This window comes from Penicillium alfredii, assembly GCF_028826965.1.
Source record: "Penicillium alfredii strain IBT 34128 chromosome Unknown utg000004l_segment0_segment0, whole genome shotgun sequence".
Lineage (NCBI taxonomy): Eukaryota > Fungi > Ascomycota > Eurotiomycetes > Eurotiales > Aspergillaceae > Penicillium > Penicillium alfredii.
The window spans coordinates 3,246,170-3,271,556 of record NW_026622701.1 but is presented as its reverse complement, the minus strand read 5'-3'; the positions used below and the strand labels follow the sequence as shown (position 1 = coordinate 3,271,556).

General features: G+C 53.3%; 10 protein-coding genes across 10 annotated transcripts; 5 read left to right on the top strand and 5 right to left on the bottom strand.

The window, feature by feature from the left end:
* Positions 1–3,350: 3,350 nt before the first annotated feature.
* Positions 3,351–5,317, top strand: NUU61_002881 (putative PB1 domain protein; the record flags this gene model as incomplete). Its single annotated transcript, XM_056653463.1, has 5 exons — positions 3,351–3,425; positions 3,487–3,636; positions 3,692–4,027; positions 4,080–5,216; positions 5,288–5,317. 5 exons carry the CDS (start codon positions 3,351–3,353, stop codon positions 5,315–5,317), a joined length of 1,728 nt encoding a protein of 575 aa, XP_056514530.1.
* Positions 5,318–5,903: 586 nt separating this feature from the next.
* NUU61_002880 (uncharacterized protein) lies at positions 5,904–7,301 on the top strand (the record flags this gene model as incomplete). The annotated part of the gene is made up of 3 exons (XM_056653462.1): positions 5,904–6,032; positions 6,128–6,993; positions 7,061–7,301. 3 exons carry the CDS (start codon positions 5,904–5,906, stop codon positions 7,299–7,301), a joined length of 1,236 nt encoding a protein of 411 aa, XP_056514529.1.
* Positions 7,302–7,715: 414 nt separating this feature from the next.
* NUU61_002879 (aspartate aminotransferase) lies at positions 7,716–9,277 on the bottom strand (the record flags this gene model as incomplete). Its single annotated transcript, XM_056653461.1, has 4 exons — positions 7,716–7,811; positions 7,917–8,759; positions 8,832–8,963; positions 9,047–9,277. The coding sequence occupies 4 exons, from the start codon at positions 9,275–9,277 to the stop codon at positions 7,716–7,718; spliced, it is 1,302 nt and encodes a 433-aa protein (XP_056514528.1).
* A 1,076-nt stretch (positions 9,278–10,353) lies between these two features.
* On the bottom strand, positions 10,354–10,671 carry NUU61_002878 (uncharacterized protein; the record flags this gene model as incomplete). The annotated part of the gene is made up of 1 exon (XM_056653460.1): positions 10,354–10,671. One exon carries the CDS (start codon positions 10,669–10,671, stop codon positions 10,354–10,356), a length of 318 nt encoding a protein of 105 aa, XP_056514527.1.
* A 47-nt stretch (positions 10,672–10,718) lies between these two features.
* Positions 10,719–11,653, bottom strand: NUU61_002877 (uncharacterized protein; the record flags this gene model as incomplete). Its single annotated transcript, XM_056653459.1, has 2 exons — positions 10,719–11,512; positions 11,590–11,653. 2 exons carry the CDS (start codon positions 11,651–11,653, stop codon positions 10,719–10,721), a joined length of 858 nt encoding a protein of 285 aa, XP_056514526.1.
* A 648-nt stretch (positions 11,654–12,301) lies between these two features.
* On the bottom strand, positions 12,302–14,137 carry NUU61_002876 (RING-H2 finger protein; the record flags this gene model as incomplete). Its single annotated transcript, XM_056653458.1, has 4 exons — positions 12,302–12,809; positions 12,875–13,415; positions 13,470–13,872; positions 13,937–14,137. The coding sequence occupies 4 exons, from the start codon at positions 14,135–14,137 to the stop codon at positions 12,302–12,304; spliced, it is 1,653 nt and encodes a 550-aa protein (XP_056514525.1).
* Positions 14,138–15,222: 1,085 nt separating this feature from the next.
* Positions 15,223–17,247, top strand: NUU61_002875 (uncharacterized protein; the record flags this gene model as incomplete). Its single annotated transcript, XM_056653457.1, has 4 exons — positions 15,223–15,281; positions 15,362–15,683; positions 15,749–16,337; positions 16,412–17,247. The coding sequence occupies 4 exons, from the start codon at positions 15,223–15,225 to the stop codon at positions 17,245–17,247; spliced, it is 1,806 nt and encodes a 601-aa protein (XP_056514524.1).
* Positions 17,248–17,803: 556 nt separating this feature from the next.
* Positions 17,804–19,054, top strand: NUU61_002874 (phytanoyl-CoA dioxygenase family protein; the record flags this gene model as incomplete). The annotated part of the gene is made up of 1 exon (XM_056653456.1): positions 17,804–19,054. The coding sequence occupies one exon, from the start codon at positions 17,804–17,806 to the stop codon at positions 19,052–19,054; it is 1,251 nt and encodes a 416-aa protein (XP_056514523.1).
* A 973-nt stretch (positions 19,055–20,027) lies between these two features.
* Positions 20,028–23,211, top strand: NUU61_002873 (serine/threonine protein kinase; the record flags this gene model as incomplete). The annotated part of the gene is made up of 2 exons (XM_056653455.1): positions 20,028–20,663; positions 20,728–23,211. 2 exons carry the CDS (start codon positions 20,028–20,030, stop codon positions 23,209–23,211), a joined length of 3,120 nt encoding a protein of 1,039 aa, XP_056514522.1.
* Positions 23,212–23,653: 442 nt separating this feature from the next.
* Positions 23,654–24,666, bottom strand: NUU61_002872 (putative mitochondrial genome maintenance protein Mgm101; the record flags this gene model as incomplete). Its single annotated transcript, XM_056653454.1, has 2 exons — positions 23,654–23,927; positions 24,008–24,666. 2 exons carry the CDS (start codon positions 24,664–24,666, stop codon positions 23,654–23,656), a joined length of 933 nt encoding a protein of 310 aa, XP_056514521.1.
* Positions 24,667–25,387: the final 721 nt, after the last annotated feature.

Genomic DNA, 25,387 nt, shown 5'->3' with positions numbered 1-25,387 from the left:
TCCGTGAATGAAATAGGCTCAAACTTTGGAGATTCAGTGAGAATGATGAGAAGAAAAATAGAAGAGAAAGAAAATAAAATCTAAATTTTAATCTGCGATTGCAGGGTAAGCAGTGCCTGTGGCGTCCACGGGTATTGATATCGATGATCCGGATTTGTCCGCGTTGCGAGGCCACGACTCAGGGTGCATGCATATGGATTTGGGACGTTTGTCACTAGAGAAGAGAGAGAGAGAGAGAGAGAGAGAGAGAGAGAGACGGAAGAGGGCCGAGCATCGCATGTTTCCAAAGGAAAAGTGGGGAGAGACGGTTCATAGTTATGTAGGGGCCAAAACTACTGAGGACCCCCCCCCCGACATGCGCGCACGTTATCAATCCATTGCAATCGAACGGGGAGAAAAGAAACCAAAAAAATAAAAATGAGTTTGGAAGGATTCAACGGAAAAGGGGGCCGGGGCCATAGGCCTTGGACAATTAGTGCAATTAAGCTATTTAAACTATACCATACGGTCCACCATTTCTTGGGGGCTGGTGGTGTGTACTCACAGTCTATACAAGATAGAAGTGAGCAATTCTTATCTCCAGACTATCTCCAGGGGTGATCAAGCATTCTACCTCTACATCTATAGATAGTGATAGTGAAGACATGATAGAGTGTCATTCCAAATAAGCAGCCTGTCAGCGTAACCCAAAAACCAGCAATTGATAGTCGATTAAGTTCGTCCAAGATTCCAGCAAACTTTGGAACCTCGTTTTCTTGGCTGCAGCGCATTGGCAGCGATCGACAATCCAGGGACCAAACGCCATTATTATTATCATTATTATTATTATTATTATTTCTTGTCTCCACTTGTCTCTGGGTCAATCCCTCCCTGGCCGTTCATAGAAGAAATGGCGTGGGTTCGTCTGGATTTTTCGACTTGACTGGTACCAGGGATTGTGTTCCCGCTTTATGACTGGTATTGGGTGCATTTATTGAGAGATAGCGACCAAGTCTAGAATACACGCCGGGACGATCATCCTAAAGCAAGCAGTTCATGGTCGGGAATTCCCCTTCTAGCTTCCTGTTTGGCGTGGTTTGAGGGCCTGACTCTCTCTTAAGTACACTATGACCAAATGGAGGCATGTAGTCCTGGCAGGGCTCATGCAAAATTTGATTTGAACTGATCATCTCTCAGCTAACTTCATCCAGGATTGGCCCCAGGGAATTGGGATGGCGGGGGAGAACAAAGCTTACATGGTATCCAAATTCAAAATCATGGCCACATGGATAGATAAAGTCCTATTATTAGATATGGTTTTTGTGTGCCTACGAGTGTATGTGAACAAAAGTATCTACATGTACATCATATGAGATATTGGGAGCACTAACTTGCTGGGCAATAAATGGTGTGATAGGCACCGTGTCCATTATTCGTAGACCCAGAAGGCAACCAAAAAAAAAAATCTTCACTGCATTTGCAGGATTCCCTAGAGAAATGGTGTGATCCACATCGGTGCCTGACACCACCTAGGCAGTGTCTTTCTCTTTCTCACATGCTTCATACCCAGGACCGGGTTGGACGTCGAAGGATGAGCCTCAATATTGGGATTCTACCCAGGTAGTATTGCCAAGGACGACAAGCAATGATGACCCAAGATTGCATGAGATATGCAGGAACTGGTTCAGGGCTATTGTACCTGCCTCTGGCTGCCTAGGTATACTTCCCGGGTGGTTATGCTTGGGAGATCTGATCTACACCGCTCTTACTTTTTGCTTATTATTATTATTATTTTATTATTGTGGTTTCTTTTTTCTACGCAAGCAGGAATAAGTGGGACATGATTGGCGTGGACTGCGGCATTTGCTTATAAGAGGGGCACACTTCGTTCTCTTCGGCCCTCGTAGCCCTAAGACAGTATGTAGAGCAGGGATAGGTATAGCCTTGAAACCTATAATACTGAGCCCGTCATTCTGATCATCATCATTATTATATGACTATTAACATAATAGTAATGAGGGGTCTTACGACTGATTATCTTGTGGGGTGACAGTTGATCGGCTTTGGCTATAGATGTATCCAACGCAGGGGCCGCAGGATTTCACTACCAATATTGCGATATATATTGCTAGTCTCTGCGGGTCTTGAAGCCAGCCAACTGCCGAGGTGCTAATATCTGTTTGATTATCATTATGATTATCATTATCAGTATGGCAAAGGAATAACTGTCATCAGGAACTGCCCCCCTGTACCTACCAAAGTCGCCTGGGGTATAAATGACGGTGAGATCTCCCCGGAAATTGCAACTTTTTTTTTTCCTTTTTTTATTATCCTTGCAACATGTGGGAATCGGAAGTGATCCCTTTCCCCTGAACCGATTCAGGCAATCCTAGCGAGTGCCCCTGACTGACAAAAGAAGGAAAAAGAAATGAATATTAGGCTGATCATGTCGCACCATGTAATCTCTCAGGCAAATTGGCCATGGTGATAGATCCCCCGCATTCTCGGATCCCAGACGCGGCCCGTCCGTACCCAGTCTCCCAAACGGCTTGTTGATGGGTCTCGAGGCCCACTTCAAGGTCTGGCTGACTCGATGAAGTCGAAAAATCAAGATGTCGGGAAGAAAAGTCCAGATGTCTGGATTGCCCCAAGTCAGAAAAGCCCATCACAGGCCCATCACAGCGCATAAATGCTGCAGCACGGGCTATTTTTGGGCCCATCACCCCTGGGCGCTTGGGAGCTTCCCTGCCCCTCCATTTTCTTCTTTTCTTCTTTCTCTGCTTCTTGCTCCCTGTGACTTACTGCTTGCTATATTCTTTCTCTCCTTTTCTCTCCTTTCTCTCCTTTTCTCTCCTTTCTCTCCGATCCATGCGCACCCTCTCCTGGGGTCTTTCCACGGTCCAGTGCCCGCAGATCAACAGTGAAGTCATCCGTGTGCAAATATTCTCGATCGCATCCACTTTCTTTTCTATAAATATATCCCTCGGTTCAATTTGCCCTCGAGCTGTCACTCCCTGTCACTCTCTAAGCGACCGAGGCTTTTGTTCTCGAAACCGAAGGGGCTCCAGGCTTGCGACAACTCTCTCTGATCTCGAGTATCCCCCGCACCAGCTCGGCCCTGGATTCTATCCAGCCTCGTACGATTTCTGATTCAGCCTTGGCACTTCTCCGTGGTCTTCTGTCCACTTCATATCCGTTATCCGGTCACTTTCCCCGAGTCTGACAACTGAACTCTGGTACGGCTTGCGCTGAGTCGTAGTTCACCTCGCCCCCACGGAAACCACGGTACTTGAATCAGGAACATCCCCTCTTTGCCGTTGGAGTTTGGATGGACAGAATTTGTCGACTGTGAAATCCTTGTACCATTCAATATGCCTCCTCAATTCGGCGCAGGAGGCTTCGTTGAGCAGACAACGCCCGACCCGGGCGCCATGTCCTTGAAACAGGTCAGAAAAAGTAAACTGCGACATCTTGGAATCTCAACGCTGACGACAATCGCCGGTACAGGAGATCGAGATTTGGGTCCACGCTCTAGATGCCTATGATAACCAGGAATTTGAAGAATCACTGCGGTTTTTCGATTTGATTGCCGACACATCCAAGATTCTGTTCAACTGTGGAGTCATCTATGCGACACTCGGCGAACATGAGCAGGCAGTACGTACCATTGGAGGCAGGATGATTTGATTTCTAAACTAAGGTGTCGGTGTAGGTGGAATGCTATCAACGCGCGGTTGGGTTGGACCGATATCTTGCCATTGCCTACTTTCAGCAGGGCGTGTCGAATTTTCTACTCGGGGATTTTGAAGAAGCATTGGCTAACTTCAACGACACTCTACTCTACCTTCGGGGGAACACGTCAATCGACTATGAGCAGCTAGGCCTGGCATTCCGACTGTTTTCGTGTGAGGTGTTGTTTAATCGCGGACTGTGCTATGTCTATCTGCGGCAGCTGGGCCCGGGCATGCAGGACATCGAGTATGCGGCCAAGGAGAAGGTCACACCGGACCATGATGTGATCAACGATGCAATTCGGGAAAACGCAGAGGTAGGTCGGCTCGATTCACATACCTGTGATTGTGTGGTTAACATGCCATCAGGGTTATACCGTGTTCTCAATTCCTGTGGGGGTTGTATATCGCCCAAGCGCAGCCAAAGTCAAGAACCTCAAAACGAAGGACTACCTGGGCAAGGCCCGACTAGTTGCCGCATCAGATCGCAAGCAAGGTCCAGACCCTCGATGGAAGCCATTGATCATTGACCCAGCGGCCCTCGAGGGCCGTGAAGGAGTGTCATTTGCCGCCACACATCTCGTCCACAAGAACCCCAACAGTCGCAGTCGCCAGCAGTCAGAACCGCCATTAAACCGCAACGTCTTCCCGCCGACGCCGCCGCCTGAGGACCGAACAGCCAACGATGGCTCAATGATTGGAGGACAGGAGGGTTCTTCTACGCATCAGCGCTCATCATCTGTTCGAGCCGCCCGCCCGCCTCGACTAGACCTCGATCGGATGGGGGCTGGGCTAGAATGCCGGTTTGGGGCCCCGGAAGCAGTAGCAGCCGAGAAACCGCGCATCGGGACTACACGGACCGCATCAGAACCTCGAGGCCCGCCATCGCGCCAAAACATGCGGGGCTTTGGCCAGGAGCCGAGTCGAGAAGCATATTCTCGCGAGCGGGCTGGTCATCGAAGAAACCTCAGCGACACGAACTTTCCGCCTGAGTCGGACTATGGGAGTAATGCAAACGCATACGATCCGTACGCCAACCACTACCGCCCGACCAACACCGGCTGGGGTCGATTACCCCGACACCAGCCACCACAATTCATCGAAGAAGAAGAGGAATACGACAGCGACGTTTGCGACGGCGAGCCCCTGCACGACGGAGGCTTCGAGATGGTAGGCATGCCGCCGCCGGTGCCAGCACCACTCGCACCCCAGCAACGGCGGCCACGGTCGCCAGCGCCGGCGCCGCGAAGACCTGAGATCCGCAAATTCCGCACCAAAGTGCATGCCCCGGATGACACACGGTATATCATGATCGGGGAGACGGTAGAATTCGCCGAGTTCGAGGCCCGCATCCGGGAGAAGTTTGGATTTCGCTGTGCGTTGAAGTTGAAGGTTCAGGATGATGGTGATATGATTACCATGGTGGACCAGGAGGATTTGGATCTGCTCTTGAGCTCGGCTCGTGAGGTTGCCCATCGAGAAGGCACCGAGATGGGGAAGATGGAGGTGAATGAGATTCAACCCCGGGAGTTTCTTAGCAATGCCTTATACTGACGTTTTTTTCTTTCTGAATCTAGGTCTGGGTGGAAGAGCGGTCCATGATCTGATACGTGACGAGATGCTGCATTTATGACGTTTGATATTAGCCTTTCGATTGTCTATACCCTGTTTGCTTAGATACACGAATATATTGAAATATCTTGGATTTTGAGAATACTCATAAGCATGAATGGGCACCTACTTATAGGCATGGTGTATCATCCATTACGGCGTTCAAGTAGCCATATATGTTTTGATTTTAGTCATAACAATATTCAGTTTCGACTCTAATTACACATGTTTTGGGTTGTTTGGAAGTAACAATCCAATACCCAACCAAATGGTATAATTATTCTTCAACTCGAATAAATATATTCATCTTCTGTCATATTCGATAGCAGAAATAGGCTCCCTGTATTAAGAAGCCTCATTTGGAATCTGCCAGAAATTTTCATCTTAATCTTACTGCTCTGTTTTATTGTATAACTGCGGGTTGAACCAGAAGCTACCACATCCAGCAGCCTGGTAGATACAGGGTTCCCTGAATAGGAAGGAGTGCAGGGTGCGGCACAGACCAAGAGTGCAGTGACGTTGTCTTGTTGACAACCCACCTCTCTTGATCACCACCAGAACTATGACCCAAGCCTGTTCACCATGACGGACCTCACACCAGCCCTGAACCAGCTTCTGTCCACCAAACATGGCTCTTCAATTCCGAGCCCGAAGACCCGGCGGCCCTCCACCGAGACCGCCGACGAGTTCCTGAAAGAAGCATATCGAATTGTGAGTCTGCGAGGCACACCAATGCCTTCGGGAGAAGATAGTACAGAGTGAAACGAAAAGAAGAGAGTTTAATATGCTAACAATATCTCCCCCAGAACTCCCACATCCACTCTCTACTCCAATACCTCCAATCCATCCGACACGCCTACCTGTCCACAACAACAGCAGCATCGCAACGCCGCGCAAGCAATGCCCGAACCCACAAAACCTCTCCATCTTTCTCCTCACCGTCATTTACTCCCACCGGAAAGGGAACCCTCCCACCACAGCACCAGCACACCCCCTCCAAAACCCAAACCCACCTCACCGACCCCGAGCGCGACGCCGTCGACTCCTCAACCGCCCTCCTCCTCCGCGACCTCGCCGCCTCCATCGCCAACCTCGCCTCCGCAGAATCCCTGCGCCAAGAAACCGAGTCCACCGTCCTCCGCAAGCAGTACGGCCACAGCGCCGCCGGCGCGCTGCTCTGGCGCTGGGCCGGCGGCTCAGGCGCCCTGGGTGACAGCGGGGCCGAGACTGCCCCCGATGGCAAATCCGTGGAGCAGATGCAGGCGGAAGAGCGCGCGCGCTCGGTCCGCACGGTGAGGGAAAGCGTGTTGTGGTTTTTGCGCCGGGGGCTCGAGGGTGCGGCGAGTGTGCAGCGCGAGATGGTTGAGAAGCGTATTGAGCGTGTGCGGGAGAAGGAGAAGAGTGTGCTTTATAAGGCTACTGCTGGCGGTCTTCCCCCTTCTTCTGCGGCTGCACGGTCAAGGAAGGAATCCGTGGGCCCGGCCGAGGCTGGTCGCCGGCGTTCGGGTGCAGGAGCTGCGTCGCCGCCTTTATCTGCTCCTGATGCGGCGGTTCTCAGTGATGCCGATACCGCACAGATCGAGTCGCAGCTCTCGCCGGAGCAGTTGCAGCTGTTTGCTGAGGAGAATGATTCCATGCTACGGCATTACCAGGATACGTTGGGGAAAGTCCAGTATGTTATTCCTTTTTCCACCCTTCTATTTTCTTTTGGATGTCATGATACTAACTATATTATTTAGAAACGCCGAGAAATCTCTCGTCGAAATCTCTTCGCTCCAAGAAACCCTCGTCTCGCACCTGGCCACCCAGGAAGAGTACATCGCGCAGCTCGTCACGGACGCAGATACCACGCAGACGAATGTCGGCCGCGGCAATCGTGAGCTCAAGCGTGCCACCGAGCGGCGGAGTACGGCGCAGGCGGTGTTCTGGGGGACCGTGGGTCTGTGTACGTGGCTGGTGGTGTGGGACTTGGTTTTTTGATTAGCATGGTGTTTCTATTGTCTAGACAGGGATTCCCTCCGAGTCTGTATATATCGCATCATCATCTTCATACTCGGTGTTTACATTCAGTGGTATTCATCCATGGTCAGCTTATGAAAAACATGCACTCAAGTGACTCCCTCTTATGATTTAGTATGAGGTATAATAACTCGATGATAAATTGCATCCAATGCTATGATCTACACAGAAGAGTCCACTAGTCTACCCGGAATAGCTCTGGAGAACTAGTCCGGGGATCCTCAAAAATTCATTCATGACAGCCGTGGGGAGAGAAAAATGATACACAATGTTTTAAAAGGACAAAGAGTGAAGAAGAGAAAGAAAAAGAGAAAGAAAAACGCCCGGTCCATGTTGGTTGAACGACACAGAAATAGACCCATAGACCTCCAGAGCCTATGAGGTCTCGCGGACGACGCTGTCGACTGCCTCGGCGAAGTAGTCCAGGTTATTTGTGTTGAGGCCTGCCATGGAGATGCGGCCGTTCTTAGTCTGTTAAATTATTATTAGCATTGAATGGACAGAGGGAGGGGGAGGGAGAAAGGGAAATGAATGGATAAAAAAAAAAAAAAAAAAAAAAAAGAGGAGAGGACATACCATATACACATGCCACTTGTCACGCAAGATCTTAACCTGGCCCTCCGTCAAGCCCGTAAAACTAAACATGCCAATCTGAGACGTGATATGGTCCCACGAACCGGGCGTCCCGCGGGCCTCAAGACGCTCGCGCAGACCCGTCCGCATCTCCTGGATCCGGCCACTCATCGTACGCAAGTCGACCTCCCACTCCGCAAAGAGAGCGGGGTCATTGAGGACGCGGCCGGCAATGCGGGCGCCGTACGCAGGCGGATTCGAGATCTCGGAGCGCTGCAGGATAGCCAGCTGGCTCGCGATGTGGGACGAGGCGGTGGCGGCGTCGGGACCGGGCGCCGACACGAAATGGAACGCGCCGGTGCGCTCGCCGTACAATCCAAAGTTCTTGGCGAACGACTGCGCGACGCACAGCTCGAACCCTTGCGCGATGAAGTAGCGGATGGCCCAGGCGTCGCGGGCCAGATCGCCTGATGCGAAGCCCTGGTAGGCAGTGTCGAAGAAGGGGAAGTGTTGGCGTTCGCGCATCACGGCCGCGATCTGGCGCCACTGTTCTTGCGTCGGGTCGACGCCTGTTGGGTTGTGCGCGCAGGCGTGGAGCACAATTACGGATCCCGTTGGTGCGGTTCGGAGCGTCTGGAGCATGCCGTCGATGTCGAGCCCCTTCGTCTGCGCGGAGAAGTACGGGTACTGGGCGAGTTTGAGACCGACATTGGTGAAGATCTGGTTGTGGTTGGCCCAGGTTGGGTTCGAGACGTAGATGGTGGGCTTCTGGGGGTGGAACTTGGCTAGGAAGAGGCCGCCCAGGTGGACGGCGCCTGTTCCGGAGATGGTTTGCAGGGAGCAGACCTGTTCAGAGAGTGTCAGACCAAAACTACATCAGAGAAACATAACGCGTGGCGCCAGAAATCAAGAACATACCCGCTTCTCTTGAATGGCAGGGCTGTCGCCGCCCGCGATCAGCTTCTGCGCTGCCGCCGTGAACTCGGCCAGACCGCCGATGGAGAGGTATTCGTGGTTGAGATTGGGGTCATTGTGGATGGCGTTATCAGCCTGAGGAGTTAGCCTTGAAGGGAAATAATAAATAGAATGTATAAGAACAAAAGAGAAAAGGGACACGCTGGGTGATTGTATACCTTCTTGACAACAGGCAGAATCCAAGGCTTCGCGTTGTTATCCCGGTAGGCGCCAATGCCCAGATCAACCTTCTTATCAGAGGGGTCTTCGCGATAGGCCTTCATCAAGCCAAACAGCGGGTCTTCGGGGGCCGCGGCGACCGTGGCCGCCGTAAAGACAGACGAGCTGGAGGAAGCCATGATATGTGATGAAAGGGAGGCGAGGCGGTCGCGGGCGGAAGAGGGGGACATGGCGAGTTATATAAATAAAACCTGGGAAGACCCCGGAATTTCAAAACTTGCTGCTTGCGTTCACCGGATGGAGGAATGAGGGGGTGGAGCCCGGTGGGAATCAGGATGCAGGCCAGTGAGAGTTGGGTGAAAGTAATATTAGATATGAGATAGATCTTAGAATATATAAACTGAGTCTTGTTATTCCCTTTTTATATGATGTGAATTCATACCTCGGCCATCGCAGCCGAGGAGCTCCGTGTGTCTTCGCGATTCACATGAAACTACATTACTTTACCTTGTATGTATATCTTGTTGATTTTGTATGATTCTCCTGGACTTTTCCTCGAAAATTGAACAATAGTAATAATATAATAATAAACACAGAATTCAGAACCAGACCCCAACTCATCCTGTTCTCCGACAGGCTGCCCACGCCGACTGAATCCCGTGTGTCATACAAAGTACACAAAAAAGGCGCAAAGTGGAGCCATTCTGGAATGCCCTGGACGATATCGTAAGGTGTTCCGACCGTATCCTTGCTTCCTTTAGCCTGTTAGTAGGAAGTAGTGGCTGGGCATTGATGTACCGCAAGATTGCATGATCCTAATAGATTATTCCCAACAATACCCTAATATACTCCCCGTTTCATGCGGAGTACACTTTTTTTTTCATTTCTTTTCCTTCTCCACATGAGGAGAAAACAGTCAGGTACACGACGATCTTGGGACTCCGCAGATTCGAACGGACTTGGTCCGACTCCAACCGTTTTCCCCGGCTAATTCTTGACCCCAAGGCGATTGGGGTTTTACCCGTTGATGTATACTGTACACTGTACACTGTATGCTATGTATATGCAGAGACTGGCCAAGATGTCTGGTCAACTACTGCTGCATATATATTGTAACATCGAATGCATGCTAATTCTTCTGTAAATATAGAAATAATATATCCGATTGATCAAGGTACTAAAATCCAGCAATTTACATACTCTCATCCCATCATAACACATACTTCCATACAACAACTCGCTAATAAAAAAGAAAAGTAAACATCAAAACTAACACCAGCAGGCAATCTTCTGCAATACCATGCACTTACAAAGTAAGGACAACCGCCGCCAGCAGCGGAATACCCATCCTTCCCCCCCATTCCAGCCCAGGCCGGACCCCCGAATTGTCCTTGTCGGGAGCAAAAGTCATGGAAGCAGGATTGCCCACTGAAGCCGTGGGTTCAGCATTCGAGTAACCAGAAGCACTGTCGAGTTTGGTGGCCTTGCCGTTGCTTTTGCAGGATGCAGATCGCGAGATCTTGATATCTTCGAAGATGGAGCAGTTGATATTGGCGTCGCTGGTTACTTCGAGACTGCCGTCTACACCTTCCAGTGCTGGTATGGTGATGCTGCAAGGGATCATGTTAGTCGAGGACAATATAATGCAGCAGCTATACAGCAAGAAACAACCTACTTTGTGACATTGCCGCTGACCACAAAATCCCCATGGACCGTCCGCAGAGACGGGAAATGAACCGACATCCCCTGGTATATTTGCAGACTGATACCCGAAGCCCGGCGCAGAGCCGGGAAAGCCATAGTAGACGAAAAGACACGCCGGAGCGCAAGATCCCCGGTAGTAGTCTCCAACGACGACAGATTCACGCTCTTCAGCGCCGCAAACCGAGACTCACCGGCCGCCGTCACGCCCGAGAGATCCACCGCCAAGCGCGGACTATTGCCATCAACGCGAAACGACTTATACGTCGTCAGAGCAGCAAGATCTGCCCGAGCCAAGTTCTCATTCCCGACAAGCGCCCACCCATCCACAGACCTAGTCCCCAGCCCCGCGACATCGCCGAGCCCCGTGTACATGACACTAACATTGCCGACCCTGTCGAGCCCGGCGCCCAGATCGAACCCGTGCAGATTCGGCAGCTGCGCCCATTGGATCTCGCCGACGCTGCGCAGGGCCGGGAAGTGGAGCTTGTCGAGCGAGGTGAGGCCGCTGAGTCGGAAGCTGCGGCCTATTGTTCGTAGTGTGGACGAGGAGATTGCGGGGATGCTCCCGTTCTTCGATTTGAGGGCGGTTTCGTCTTCGCCGTCGCCGCAGGTCAGTGAACCCTGGATCTCTTCGATGCCGTCGAGGTTGATCGAGCCCTGGAAGTTGGGGTCGATGGCGATGCTGCCGGGGAAGGTTTTGCATGCTTTGTAGTGGTTGGCTTGGGACTGGGTTGATACTGATACTCCGGCATTCTGGCAGTCTTGTCATCGATTTCAAAAGTCAGGTTGTTGGTTGGTATTGGGCGCAGCGGCCTGAGAGAGCGTGTGTGTTACTTACAATCGGCTCTGGTCAGGTCTATGAGCAGAGGGCTCAGTAGGATACTAGCGCACAACAAATGCATCACTCGGGGCCGGGTGGATAGTGTGTAGTATGAGCGTCTTGTAGTCACTTAGCAAATACCTAAACACAAAATTGAACAAAATAAACACCCGATATTCGATAACAGCCGGTTCAAAAGAACCTCAGCCTGTGAACAAGACAATGGATACCCCACGTTACATACTCGGGGCCTACCGGTGATCCGGGGGTTTCAGCCCCCAACCGCCCCAACGCCAGTGAAGTCATCGGATGCCTGCCAAGCGTGAGTTTTTAGCTGATTCGTTCGTGGAAGAATATGAGTTGCCTCGCCAAGATTCGGTCCAAATCCAGGGCGCAGAAATGGACGGAACAGCACAGCGATTACAGCTGGAAACAGGTTAAGGGAGTACATGGAATGATCGGAATGATATGTGTCTACAACCCTATACCTCAACTATACACATCTTGTATATGCAACAAAAGATAATAGGTCACAGAGAAGAAAATACAGTCTCTTTTCCTTGTACAAAACGCCAATGCCAACATATCCACAAAGAGATCCAAAAAAAAAAGAAAAGAAAATCGTGTCATGAATCAATCCCAACGCCGTGCAGGGCCTCGCCCTCGCTTCAAGAGTTAAAAATCATCTGGTCGTAAATGGCAGTTCAAAAGAAAAGAAAAGAAAAGGATCTTAGGTATTTGATGCCGGCGGTCCAGCCGTATGAGTTGCAGCGGGGGCAGCCGGAGTAGTTGGAGTGCTCTCGCCCTCATTGGATGCTGGTGCAGTGGTGGGAGCCGGTGTCGAAGCCGCCGGAGGGATTGGGGTGTTTTCGCCATCGGTGCTAGGCTCTTCCACGCCATGGGCACGAGTGCGGATCCGGAATCGGTCCCGGAGTCGCGTCGTGAGGCGAGTACGGCTGGGCCGTGTCGCATCGTCGCCCGTCACAGCGTCATCTCGAATCTCGGCGCGCACGCGGCGGATCGCAGCCAGGCGCTCTTCAACGGAAGCATCACGCATCCGCCGCGCGTTCAGAGAACCATGCAAGTAGTTGGTCAAGCGGCGGTGAGGCCCAGTCTGTGCATCAGTTGCCGGAGTGGCCGTGCTGTCTGGCTGCGTCTCCTCAGTATGCTCGCCATGCTCGCCATTCTCGCCGGGTTCGGCATTTTCCTCAGACTTGGGAGGGTTAAGATCGATACGACTAGTGCGGGAGTTAGCCAGATTCTCTGCATGCGCAATCCTGCGGTAACGGGTCGATAAACATACCAGAGAGGACAGGTCCCCGAGACGTTAACAAGCCAGGGATCAATGCAGTCGGGATGGAACTGGTGGTTGCAGGGCAGAACCCGCAGGTCCTGGCCCTTAGTGAAGTCATCCGTACAGATTGGACAGGAAAAGTTGCCTGCATCAGGAACTGGCTCGGGTCGAGATTCAGAGGCGGCCGTGGTAGTATGATTCTCGGTTACTACTTTGCTTGGCAATTCAGTTTCCCGGGGAGTAGTTTGACCAGTGACGCTCTCCGAACGAGGCGGCGAATGATCGCGGGCTGGATCTTCGGGACCTATGGACATCTCGATGTCCCGTTTGGCGGGGTCGACGCCATCGTTGTTGTCGCCATATTTGACGATTGGGAGCGTATCTAGCATGGCTCGAGCTATCCCTCTCGCTCGACTTTGCCGAGGTCGTCCTGCGACGCGGCGGGGCCCATACCGTTCGGGATGGCGGTGGGCGCGGAGAGCGCCCGTGATGATGATGCCCAAAAACAAAGCCGTGATGATTCCCGTGATACTATAGAGGATGATCATGGCTGATAAATGTTAACCGAGCGAGCCCGTGGCTCCAATGAAGACGAAAAACTCACCCGTATTGGGACCGTTGCTGGAACCCCCGCTATCCCCGGTATCCGCGCCGGACGAGCCTGACATGAAAGACATGGCAGAGACAATGGTTACAGAATCACTGTCCGAGTCACTGAAGGTGTGCTGCAGGGCCGAAGTGGCATTCGATCCCACAAAGGTGAAGATGTTGGGATACCGAGCTGTGGTCTGGTCATCCGCCGAGAAGTTGCAGTGGCCCGACGAGGCACTATACAGCAGAATTGCCGAGGCCTGCTGGCTTTGGATGACGTTATTGACGGTCTCGTCAACCGTGACCTCGCCCGGATAGTCCTCAGGATCGCAGATAATGCAGGCAATCTGGGAATTATGGAGGTCAACGGAATCGGCGGGATCGACCTTGGTGAGATTGCCACGGACTTTAAAGGTCTATATGATCCCAATTAGCGAGAATGGTCCATTGACGAAGCAAATTAGGGATGGGGGACGGGACCCTGAGTTGACTCTGAGTAAACTGGGCGAGGGACTTGGACCACGGGGCAAGCGAGAGGCCGTTCAACGGGCCGGAAGCCTGGAGACGAAACCGCACCGATTGCGACCAGTCCAGGTCGTGGGTGTTGTTGGATGGGAGGACCGTGAGACCGTGGACAGGGGAGAAAAGGAACAGGAAGAGGAAAAGGAGTGAGAACTCCATGCCCGAGAGCGAATAGCCGGGAGGCGGCGGAGTTGGGATGTGTGGGGGTTCTTGCGGATCATTAGTCAGGGCAAGATTTGGAGGTCGAGAAGCGCCCTGGGAGAAGCAAAGAAAAAGAAAAAAAAAGGGGAAAAACGAGAAAAGGAAGTGGAGGGGAGTGGAGCAGGGCAGAAGAAGAAAAAAATGGGAAACAAGGAAGATGAGGGGAGCACTAAGGCCGATCGCAGTATGGATCCCCCGTGGAGAAGGGCGATCTGATGACGATGACGACCTCGAGGCCTCCATGGGGATTGGCAGGGATTGGCAGAGCCAATTCTGGCAGAGACAATTCTTGAGATTGATGATCATGATTCTTCAAAGAGAGTCTGGACATAATCAGATTGTTCTTTTTTTTTTTTTTTCTTCCCACGGGAGTTGCGGGGATGGTTCGATGATCGCAATGGTTGATATCACATTGTCCCCGAACCCTCGGGTACGGACTGCGCCCGAGGTATTTCCAAGAACTGTGACGTGACTTACATCAGGTTGATGGCTGTGAATGATCTGAAGGGGCCAACTTCCCCGATCGATGATCCGCAGTGGCAAAGGGAAGTGAAGCAGAAAAGAGAAAAAGAGAAAGTAACCCGGGTCACAGGATATCGAGTCCGCACTTATTTTATAGTCTGGAGATTCTATACTCTACCTCATGTTTTGTAGAATCTATACTCTTTACTCTATACTCTTACACTTCTACACTCTTAAGATTAAAGTAATATTCTTACATATAATACTCTCCATACTATTACCTATTCACCTATCTGTCCGTTGACTCCCAGTGGATCCCCCCAAAGGTCGAGGCTCTCATCGACTGTGGAACAAAAAAGAAAAGAAAAAAAGAAAAAAAAAAGAGAGAGGAAAAGCGAGAACAAAACGACACTAAATGCGAATCCCCCTCAGGCCACCCTGCAATAATAATAAATAAAAAAAAAAGAAAAGAAAAAAAAAATCTCTACCTTCTCTCCATCTCTTCTCCGATCGGCACTCCACTCTGCAACTCCACCAGCCTGCCATGATAGCCCTGAGTCCCTAATCACTTCTTGTCCAATATGTCCTCGGATCGTCTCCCAAACTGGGGAGGGCGCTTTGATGTCAAGCCCATCTCGTCGTAAGTGTAACTGGTTTCCCCCCGAGTCGGTAAAGTGGTCTCGCTTCTTGGTTTCTCACTTTCATCTCACCCCCCGTTAGCACCCCCGTGATTGCGGAACTGGACATCGAACGCAATGAACTGGCCCAGGCATGGAAACGGTTCATCGGATATTTACTTCCGGAAGATCAAGTGGAATGGGAAAATCGCCCAGCAACCGCCCAGGATGTTCTGGCTCTCGTGCGCAACATCCAGACATGGTGGGTGTCCCGCCCGAGACAACGCGTCTTCGGTCACTCCATGTCTCTCTGTGATCAACTCCTCCCGACCATCGATACCCATGTGGCCTTGCTCTCTGCCTTGCCACTATCCGACCGCTACTATACCCCCCTCTTCTTCGGGGTTCTCCAGTCGGTGATCAAGGTCGGTACAGGTCCCTGCTCGATAGGGGTACCAGTTGGCTAACCTGGTGGTTGTCGGACTTCTAGGCTTCCTCAAACTACCCGAGAGTGATGGAAGGCTTGGTCACGGCGTTACTGAATATCCATAGTGCCCTGAGTGTCCCAGACGACAGCCGCCTCTCCCATCGGAATGCAGTCGAGCCCATTGCGAAAATCTACACGCTCACCTTTTTCTTTCTGACTGAGTTTATGGATTGGTATGTGCGACAGTCGACGTGCCAGCTCTTGAAGGGCCACTGCCAGGATGTCTATGCCGAGTTCCACCACCTCATCTTCCAAATCCATCGCCAGGCTCGGGCTCTCCCCGGGCAAACCGACATGGCAATGGACGAAGACAATCAGCCCGAACCCTCGTCCAGCCCGCAAGTGCTCTGGGAAGAGTCTCAACTGAGTCAAGTCGGGCGCCAGGGCACGGATCGCCGAATCGCCGCCCAGAATACCATCACCCGCCGCCTCATTTGGGAGATCCAACAGGATGCCGAGGAGCGCGATCGAATTCGACAAGTTCGGGACCAGCTATTGACCCAGATGCTGAATTCCGTCAGCCAGCAACTCCAGCCAATCAGCGAGCAGAGCAGCGGCATTGTCTGTATAACGACGGCCGCCCCAGACCTTGGTATGGAGCCAAAAAAAAAATCAATCCACCTGCAGCCCGCCGCGCAATAAAAAAACAAACTAACTCTGTTCCAGTCACCTCTCAGTTTGAATGGTCCCGGGGGTCCAAGCGCCGCCTCGCCCGTCTGGAGCTGCAAAGTGCGTCCAAGCACCTCCAGGCTTTCTTCGACAGTGACGATCAGATTGCCGACCTGGAACCGGATATCCAAGTGATCGCCGAGAATAGTGTGATCACGTCTTTACGGCAATGGGTCACCAGCACGAGGTCTCAAGCTCTGGCAGTGGGCGGGTCTCAATCCACCGTCTTTCCCAGCCCCGTGGCCCTAATCTCCACCTGCTATGCCTCCTTCGCCCGCCAGGCTCGACTCCCAGTTGTATCCCACTTCTGCGCGCTCCCTGCTCAAACAACCCCAGGACTGAATCCGCATGAACAAGGATTAATCGCCCTCACATACAGCATTATCCGGCAATTGATCGATTGTCTTCCTCCTGTGGTGGACAGCGACTCCCTGCTGGACCTGAGTGCAGAGCGATTCCGTCAGCTAGATGGAACCATTTCCAGCTGGAAAGCGGCCCTGTCGCTGGTGGACACGCTCCTACATTTCTCGCCACCCCTGCTCATATGTGCGATCGATGGCCTTGACACAATCGAGGACGCATCCACGGATGCTGGGCTTCGCGATTTGCTTCGTGTTCTGCTCACACACACTCGGCACCAGCCGCAGGCGGATGACAACCAGGGCCCAGTGGCTTTATTCAAGGTGCTCTTTACTGTTGCCGGAAGGCCCAGTGCACTGGTGGATACGATGTCGGAAAACCACCTTACCCTGACCGAGTCCAACCAGACAGACCAGTCCGCGTCTGACCCGGTCCTCACTTCGGACCTCGGCGTGGTGATGATGAATGCATGAGCCAGATGGCGCCCCCCCCCCGTTTGTACGAATCTCCCTTATTTTGGTATTTACTCGGGCCTGAAATGACGATTGATTCGAGCATGAATGTACACGTCTGGGATATTTGGATATGGATTGGATTTAAGGGATCTGGTACTGAAGATATTTTGCTTTTTCTCTGATTTGATTACTTTTGTGCATGGCGTGTTGACTCGATACCTCGAATGTGTTTTCCTGGCGTTCGCTTGTGCTATTTGTTTCTGTCGGCGTCCTGGAATGGCCATGTCCTGATTCAGCTGTGCCTAGTAGATCTGTACGATACTGCCTGAACGCTGTGATACCCTTGGGGCTAGATGAACTTGCTGTGTGAATGTGTCGGGAACCATTTTCCGTGAGCAAAAACGAAGAGAAGGAAAAAGAAGACAAAAACCATGGCGATGGCGACGTCAAGGCGGGTCTGAACTCGGCAGTGAATAATGCGGGGAGCAGATGGAGATTGGTTTCCGCCCGACACATATTTAAAAGGACGGTCATGTTCAACCACCCACACTCATGTATATAGATCCATAACACCATGAATGGCCATTCGGTGGTTACCTCGCGACTCTACGATCCAGAGTCTCCGCAGCTCGCCGAGTTTCAACAGATTTGCTCGCGCACGGTAGACCCATCCGTCTATCCGCTCGCTTGCGCGGTCGAGCACAATGTCCCCATCTACGACATCACAGCCCTGGAGGCACACACCGTGACGGCTGAGACCATCTCGCACCTGCAGGATGAATGGCACCACATCCTCCACAAGGGGCCCGGAGTCTACGTGCTGCGAGACATGTACGCTCCCGCGCGGTATGGCGACGTGCTCTCGGCCACCAACGAGGCCTTTGATCGGATCATAGCCAAGGAGCGACAGCAGTCGACTTCCTCCAAAGGCGACCACTTCGCCGCCAGCGGGAGCAACGACCGCATCTGGAATGCCTTCTCCAAGCACGCGCTGGACGACCCGGCCTCCTTCGTGGACTACTATGCCAACCCCTGGCTGGCGGCCGTCTGTGCCAGCTGGCTGGGCCCGGGGTATCGAGTCACGGCCCAAGTGAACGCCGTGCATCCGGGCGGTGCGGCCCAGGAGAGTCATCGCGACTACCACCTGGGGTTCCAGGAGGCGGATGGCTGCGCGCGGTTCCCGGCGCCCACGCAGCTGGCATCCCAGTTCCTGACGCTGCAGGGAGCCGTCGCCCACACCGAGATGCCCGTCGCCAGCGGACCTACTCGTTTCCTGCCCTTCAGCCAGAGATACGACCCGGGGTATCTGGCGTACCGACGCCCTGAGTTTCGCGCCTTCTTCCAGGATCACTACGTCGCGCTGCCGTTGCGTCTGGGCGATGGTGTCTTCTTTAACCCGGCGTTGTTCCATGCCGCCGGTGCCAACGAGATGGACGCGGCTGCGGGGGGATTCCGACGAGTCGCCAATCTCCTGCAGGTGAGCAGTGCCTTCGGGAAGCCCATGGAGATGGTGGATTCGGTGCCTCTGGTCGACCGCTGCTGGGAGCTGCTGGTGCAGCGGTACCACGCCGCTGGGAAACAGCTGGCGGACCCTGACCTTGACCCTGTGCGGTCGTCACTCGCGGCGCGCGAGATCAGGGCGTTCATTCAAGCTGTCGCGGAAGGGTATCCATTCCCAACGAATCTGGACCGTCGAACTCCTGCACCGAGTGGCATGGCCCCCGAGAGTGAGCAGGATATTGTTGTTCGAGGACTCGAGACCGGGTGGAGTCGCGCTGAGGTGGTCGCCGCGCTGCAGCAGATGCATCAGGACTCGCGGCCGTAATTAAGGAGTTGCCCCCGATGGGGCCCTGGAGGATTCCCAGGCATTTTTGTATCGACGCTAGCAGTTGCCCCTTCAAGATCTCGCTAGTCATTGTGATCGGACGACGCGATTGGCGCATCACTAATAACCACCGGTGGAGACGGGTGGACCTGTATCCATGGGATGTCAGAAGTTACGGCGAGGACCGAGGACATTGGTGAGACACGATGGCAATTCGATTGTAGCTGTGTATATCCATATATACATAGGTAGCTGTATTGCAGAGATTGGAGACTGACATGAGCAGAATGCCATCTTCCCAGGGCTGTAGAATGTAGAAGGGATCGTGGATTCCACGCTGCTCACATTTTTCTTGCTCCCCCCCAACAGACGCGGTGAAACATAGCGTCCTCATTCTTGTGGCCGGTCGTTTCAACTTTTTCTCCCTGTGCTCCCTCTCTTTCCTTTTCTTTTTTGTACTTCGTATATCTCCGAGCATCCCACTGTCGTTCATTCAATTCGCAATTCCTGATTCCTGATTCCTGATTCTCCAATTGTCCATAGACCCCTCGGGCATTTGCCGATCACCGTCTCCACCGAGAGCTAACGCCAGCACAGTCGATCGGCACCCACCAACCCACGAAAACTGGTCCCAGAGCCAGAGTCACTAGCGACACGGCTCATCAGTGGCACGGACAGGGAAAAGACACAATCATTGGACGTGTTATTGGTACCTGGCGACGAAGAGGGGGAAAAAGAAAGAAACACGAAAGGAACCGTTAGGGGTTTCCTCCTTCTCCACCAGGAGGGGCCTCAGCCGAGCCAACCACGGACGCTCAAGGGGAGAGACAAGCCCTCCCGATCTACAGCTGCCAAAAAAAAAAAGATAAACCTATAAAAGAGGGCGGCTCCCGCACCCGCGGCCATGGGAGGTCGTCCGGGGTTCGTACCCAGCCGATTGACAACAACGCACCGATTCGAGCAAATCCCCGACATGCCGGCCGACGGGATGGGGAATCCCCACGACGTGATCATTGACATTCCCTTGAATGACGCTCCCAGTCGAGGCGGCAACCTCTCCTCCTCAGACGCCCGCAAATGGAGCTCGCACAACCAAACCCCCGACGAGACCATTGTCAGCGAGAAGGCCGGCCTGGTCACGACGCGAGGCCCCGGCCGCCGCCGCCGTCGCCGTGAAGACACCTCTGCTTCCGACAACACCATCACCGAGGCGATGGGCAAACCTGCCGAGTCGCCCGAGGACGGCACGCTGAACCGCATGGGCCGCATCTACCAGGCTATTCTGAATTTCTCCATCGTCACTCGCTACCTCATCTATGTCACTCCGATCGCCGTGCTGATTGCGATTCCGATCATTGTCGGTGCGACGGCTGCCAAGGAGGCCCGTATCGGCGGCGTTCATATCTACTGGTTCTTTGCGTGGATCGAGGTCGTCTGGCTGAGCTTGTGGGTCGCTAAGATCTTTGCTCATTTTCTGCCTTATGTCTTTCAGTTTCTCTGTGGGATTGTCAGCTCTGGCACGCGCAAGTATGCGCTTATTTTGCGCGCCCTGGAAACGCCCATCAGCCTGGTGCTGTGGTCGGTTATTTCGTTAGTCACGTTTCTTCCGGTATGTCTAGCCGTCCGAGATTGTCAATATTCGATGTGAACGGGCAATGGCTAATGAATTACAGATTATGACCTTGACCCCTGGAAAGAAAGAGAACAATGACACCGACGTCAAGTCCTGGGAGAAGAGTATCAAGAACATTCTGTTCGCGCTGCTTGTGTGCAGCCTGATCCTGCTTGGCGAGAAAGCCATCGTCCAGCTCATTTCGATCAGCTACCACCGCAAGCAGTTCGACACCAAGATCAAAGAGTCCAAGCGCAACGTTTACCTGGTCGGCCTGCTCTTCGAAGCCTCCCGGAATATGTTTCCCGCGTATTGCCCCGAGTTCCGTGATGAGGATGCCATTATCTTCGATTCGCTCTTGGCCCAAGGTGGCCAGAAGGGCGGCAAGCGCGGCTCTACCATGCCGTTGCGGATGATGCGCCAGGTCGGGCACAACGTCGGCCGCATTGGCGACAAAGTCACTGCAGCATTCGGGAATGTGGCCTCTGAGCTGACCGGCAAGCAAGTGTTCAACCCGAATGCAACGCACTCGGTCGTGGTCCAGGCGCTGGAGCGCAAGCGGTGCTCTGAGGCGCTGGCGCGCCGTATCTGGATGTCATTTGTTGTCGAGGGCCGCGAGGCTCTGTATCTGGAGGACATTGTCGAAGTGCTTGGTCCCGACCATGAGGCCGAGGCTGAGGAGTGCTTTGCTTCTCTGGACAAGGACGGGAATGGCGATATCAGCTTGGATGAGACGATCCTGGCCATCACTGAGTTTGGTCGCATGAGGAAGTCCCTGAACCACAGCATGCATGACGTCGACCAGGCTATCCATGTGCTGGACAACCTACTTCTTGGTGTTGCCTTCATCATTGCTGTTCTGGTTTTCATCTCCTTCGTCACCAGTGGATTTGGCACTGTTATTGCCGCTGGAGCAACCACGTTCCTTTCGCTGAGTTTCGTCTTCGCAACCACCGCTCAAGAAGTGCTGGGATCTTGCATCTTTCTGTTCTCCAAGCACCCCTTCGATATCGGTGACCGCGTGGACATCAGCGACAAATCCTACATTGTGGAACGCATCTCGCTGCTTTTCACTGTGTTCCGCAGCGTCACCGACCACCGGATCACCCAAGTGCCCAACAACATTCTGAACAGTCTCTGGATCGACAACTTCACTCGGGCCAATGCCATGCATGAGCAGCTGACGGTCCCGGTCAGCTTCGACACCACCTTCGCCGACATCCAGATGTTGCGCGAGGAGATGGAGCGTTTCGTCCGTGACAAGGACAACTGCCGTGACTTCCAGGAAAACATTGACATTGAAGTCGTTGGCGTCGGCGACATGGACAAGCTCGAGCTGCGCGTCGACATTCGCCACAAGTCCAACTGGTCCAACGAGACGGTTCGCGCGTCGCGCAGGTCCAAGTTCATGTGTGCGCTTGTGCTGGCCGTGCGGAAGATCCCGATGCGGGCTCCGGGTGTTGCCGCCGAAGAGGAAACCAAGTCTGATGACGATGATGGCGACGACAACGGCGATAATGCCGACACAAAGTTCACTGGCAACCGCAAGTCCACCCAGGGCAGAGGCGCCGACCAACCCTCATCCCGGAACGACGACTCTGGACAGATGGGACTGACTGCCGCTGCCGCTGCGGCAACCGGAGGCATGATGAAAATCGACTCGACCACCCCCAACTCGGCCCAATCGACAGGCTTTGACCACGGCCGATCTGGATCTGTGTACCAGCGCGGATCTGGCGCCGCGGCGCAATCCCAGCGGGAAGCCGCATACGCTGAGCAGCTCAACTCGCGCGCGCCAACAGTTGATGCTACTCGCGACGAGCGCGAACAGGGTCTCTACCGCACCGCGACTAACTCCACCCAAGGCCAGCAGCCCAACGCACAGGGAGGCGGCGCCGGAGACAACACCAACGCCCCCTCGCGCGGCCTGTCGACGGGCCGGCGAAAAGAAGGCACACGCACCTCATACAATGAGCATGGCGTCCCGTCCCTGCCCGCGCCATCGCCCCTGTCCCCCGTGCACTCAGGCCTGACCCCGTCAACCAGCGACGTCCCGATCCTCGGCGCGCCGACTCCTCCCTCCCGCGGTAGCGCCCGCTACGAGCCCCGGCCTCTATCTCAGCCCCAATCCCAGGCACAGGCACCTCAACTCCCCTACAACAACAACAACAGCAACAACCAGGGCATCGTCTCCCCGAATCCGGCCGCCTACAACACCTACTCGCCCGCCAACGCCTACGATCCCGTCCACGTAACCGGCGTCAGCGCCGAGCACACCCCCATGCGCAACCACCGCTTCGACTCCGGCCCGCCCATCTCCGGCATCACCGCCAGCAGCAACTACGATTTCCACGATCGCTATGACCCCGTCTCGCCATCTTCGCTGCACTCCCCACCGCCGCCGCCCGCCCCGGCCCCTGCCGCTACTGCTCCGGCTCCGGGCCCGACATCGCCGCCGCAGTCCGAGGCTGTGAATCGTCGCTCATCGTTCCTAGCGAAGGCTCTTCGGAGGGATCTTAGCAGGAAACCTTATGCGGAGCATTAAGGTTGATTGTATTGGTTTTTGAGTGGATTTGAGGCTTTGTGTCGTTGTTTTAAACAAAAGAATTTGGGTTTCCTTTTTGGTGTTGTTGATATATTAATTGCTGTGGGAATGTCGATAGATGATATGATCTATGTTGAAATTGTGGTGGCGCCGACTGGGGGGGGATTTTTTTGTCTTTTGCTTTGTACCAATATTCATTTGTTGAATGATGTGGTTCTTTTCTCCAATATGAAGACTGGGTTAATTGAATTTATACCGAGGTTGTCTTGCTTAGTTTTTCAATAATGATCTACCAAAGTCATACAAGCCAATCGAGCTGAGATGCAATTATTAGTCAAATATCTAGCGATTGTCACTGGCTCTTTCATAGATCTCAAGAACAAAACAATCCGACAGAGTATCATACAAGAAAAAAGAGCAGATTCAAGCACAATCCATCTATCTATCGACTCCCCGTCTCCTTCCACGGATACGTCACCTCATCGTCCTTGCGCACCCAGATCTTGGACTTCTTCTTGTTCACGACGTGCTCGACAAATACATCCCGCGTGTACTTGGCCTTGAAGCGGCGGATCCAGCGTGGATCCCACAGCTCGCTGGCAATGCCCAGATCCTTGCAGCAGCGCACCAGCGCGTTGGAGCGGCAGCCCTCGGTGGCGGTGGGGATGCCGTCGGGGGAGAAGTAGTCTTGTTCGCCGCGGGCGACGGAGACCAACCTATTCAGCATTATGATTAGCATTCCACGGAAAAAAAGGATAGAAACAAAATAGAAACAAAATAGCTCAATTCAACTCACCGCCCGTTACAAACAAGAGCATACTCCCGCGTCACAGCCTTGGGCGTCACGATACTCTCCCCGCGCGGCACAAGCCCCCAAGCGCCAGGCCCAAACGCGCGGTTCAGAATCCGTCGGTACTTGATCTCCGGCAAGTAGACGATGCCGTCGGGCTTGATCTCGACTTCGGCGGGATCCAGCTCCGCCAGCAGGATGTCTGCTGCTTCTTTGGGGAACGGCGCTGCCGACAGTCCGTGGAACGAGCGCGTCCAATCGATCTTCTCTTCGGGCGAGACTTCCAGCTCGAGGGGTTTGTCGGCCAGCCCGCTTTTGGAGATATTGTCTGTTGTCGGTCGGCTTGGGGTTGGTGCAGTGGCTCGGTTGTCGTTGGAGGGTGCTGTTGTAGGTGTTGTGGTCGTGGTGGTTCTTGGGGCTGGGGGTGGCGTAGCGGGTTTCGGGGTTGGAATCGTTGTCGATTGGGCCCTGCTGTAGTTGTTGTTGCTGCCGTTGGTCTGTTGCCGTGTCGCGGTGTAGCTTATTCCTCGTTTGGTGATGGGCTGCGCAAGCTCGGTTCTGGGAATCACCCGAGCGCGCGGAGCTTGAGATGAGCGGGTTGCTGTTGCTGCATGCTGAAGTACTTCAGCTGCGCGCCAGGGGCGGCATCGGAGTGGAGCGGCCATGGTGAGATGGGATGTCGTTTGGACGGAGAAAAGCAGCTGTGAAGTCATTGGGTGTATGAATCACGTGATATTAACATGTACAAGTACTCAATTGGGGTATGAGATGCCCATGGCCATTGAGATGAGATTGGACTATATAGCATCCAGCTAATAAAATTGGTTTCAAATGCGGTCTTCCTCTACAAGGAAACCTCATGCATCCTTTGTCTGTGTTCGCTGGTTGTTGCCCTGCCGCTTCCAACACTCGCGGAAGGCTTCCATCTATGCTAGTAGTCAGTCTTCAAACGTGAAATGTCCTCGGAAGCATTCAGCACAGTCATGCTTTGGGTGTAGTCAGATGGAGAGAGGATAAGAGCTTCGAGTGGCTCCAAGTCGCGTCGTCTCAAACAAATAGCAAGTCCACCTACCTCCTTCTTGCATGCGCGCCAGTCCTTCTTGGTAAAATAGCAGTCGTTCATTTTATCTTGCTCAACTACAGCACATCAGAACGGCGTTCTCCGAGTATCAGAACTCTAGAACTCACCTGCGCAGCCGGTGCTGAAGATGCGCTTGTCCCTATCATTTCGAGTCAGCACCTCCAAGCTCATACAAATACGGGCAAAACAGGCCAATTACCACTCATCAGGCTCATCATCATCCTCTGGCACTGTGCGAGACTGCTCAGCGTTGTTCGACATGGCTAGAAGTATGACGGAAGGAGAAATGGAACAACGCGGTTTGC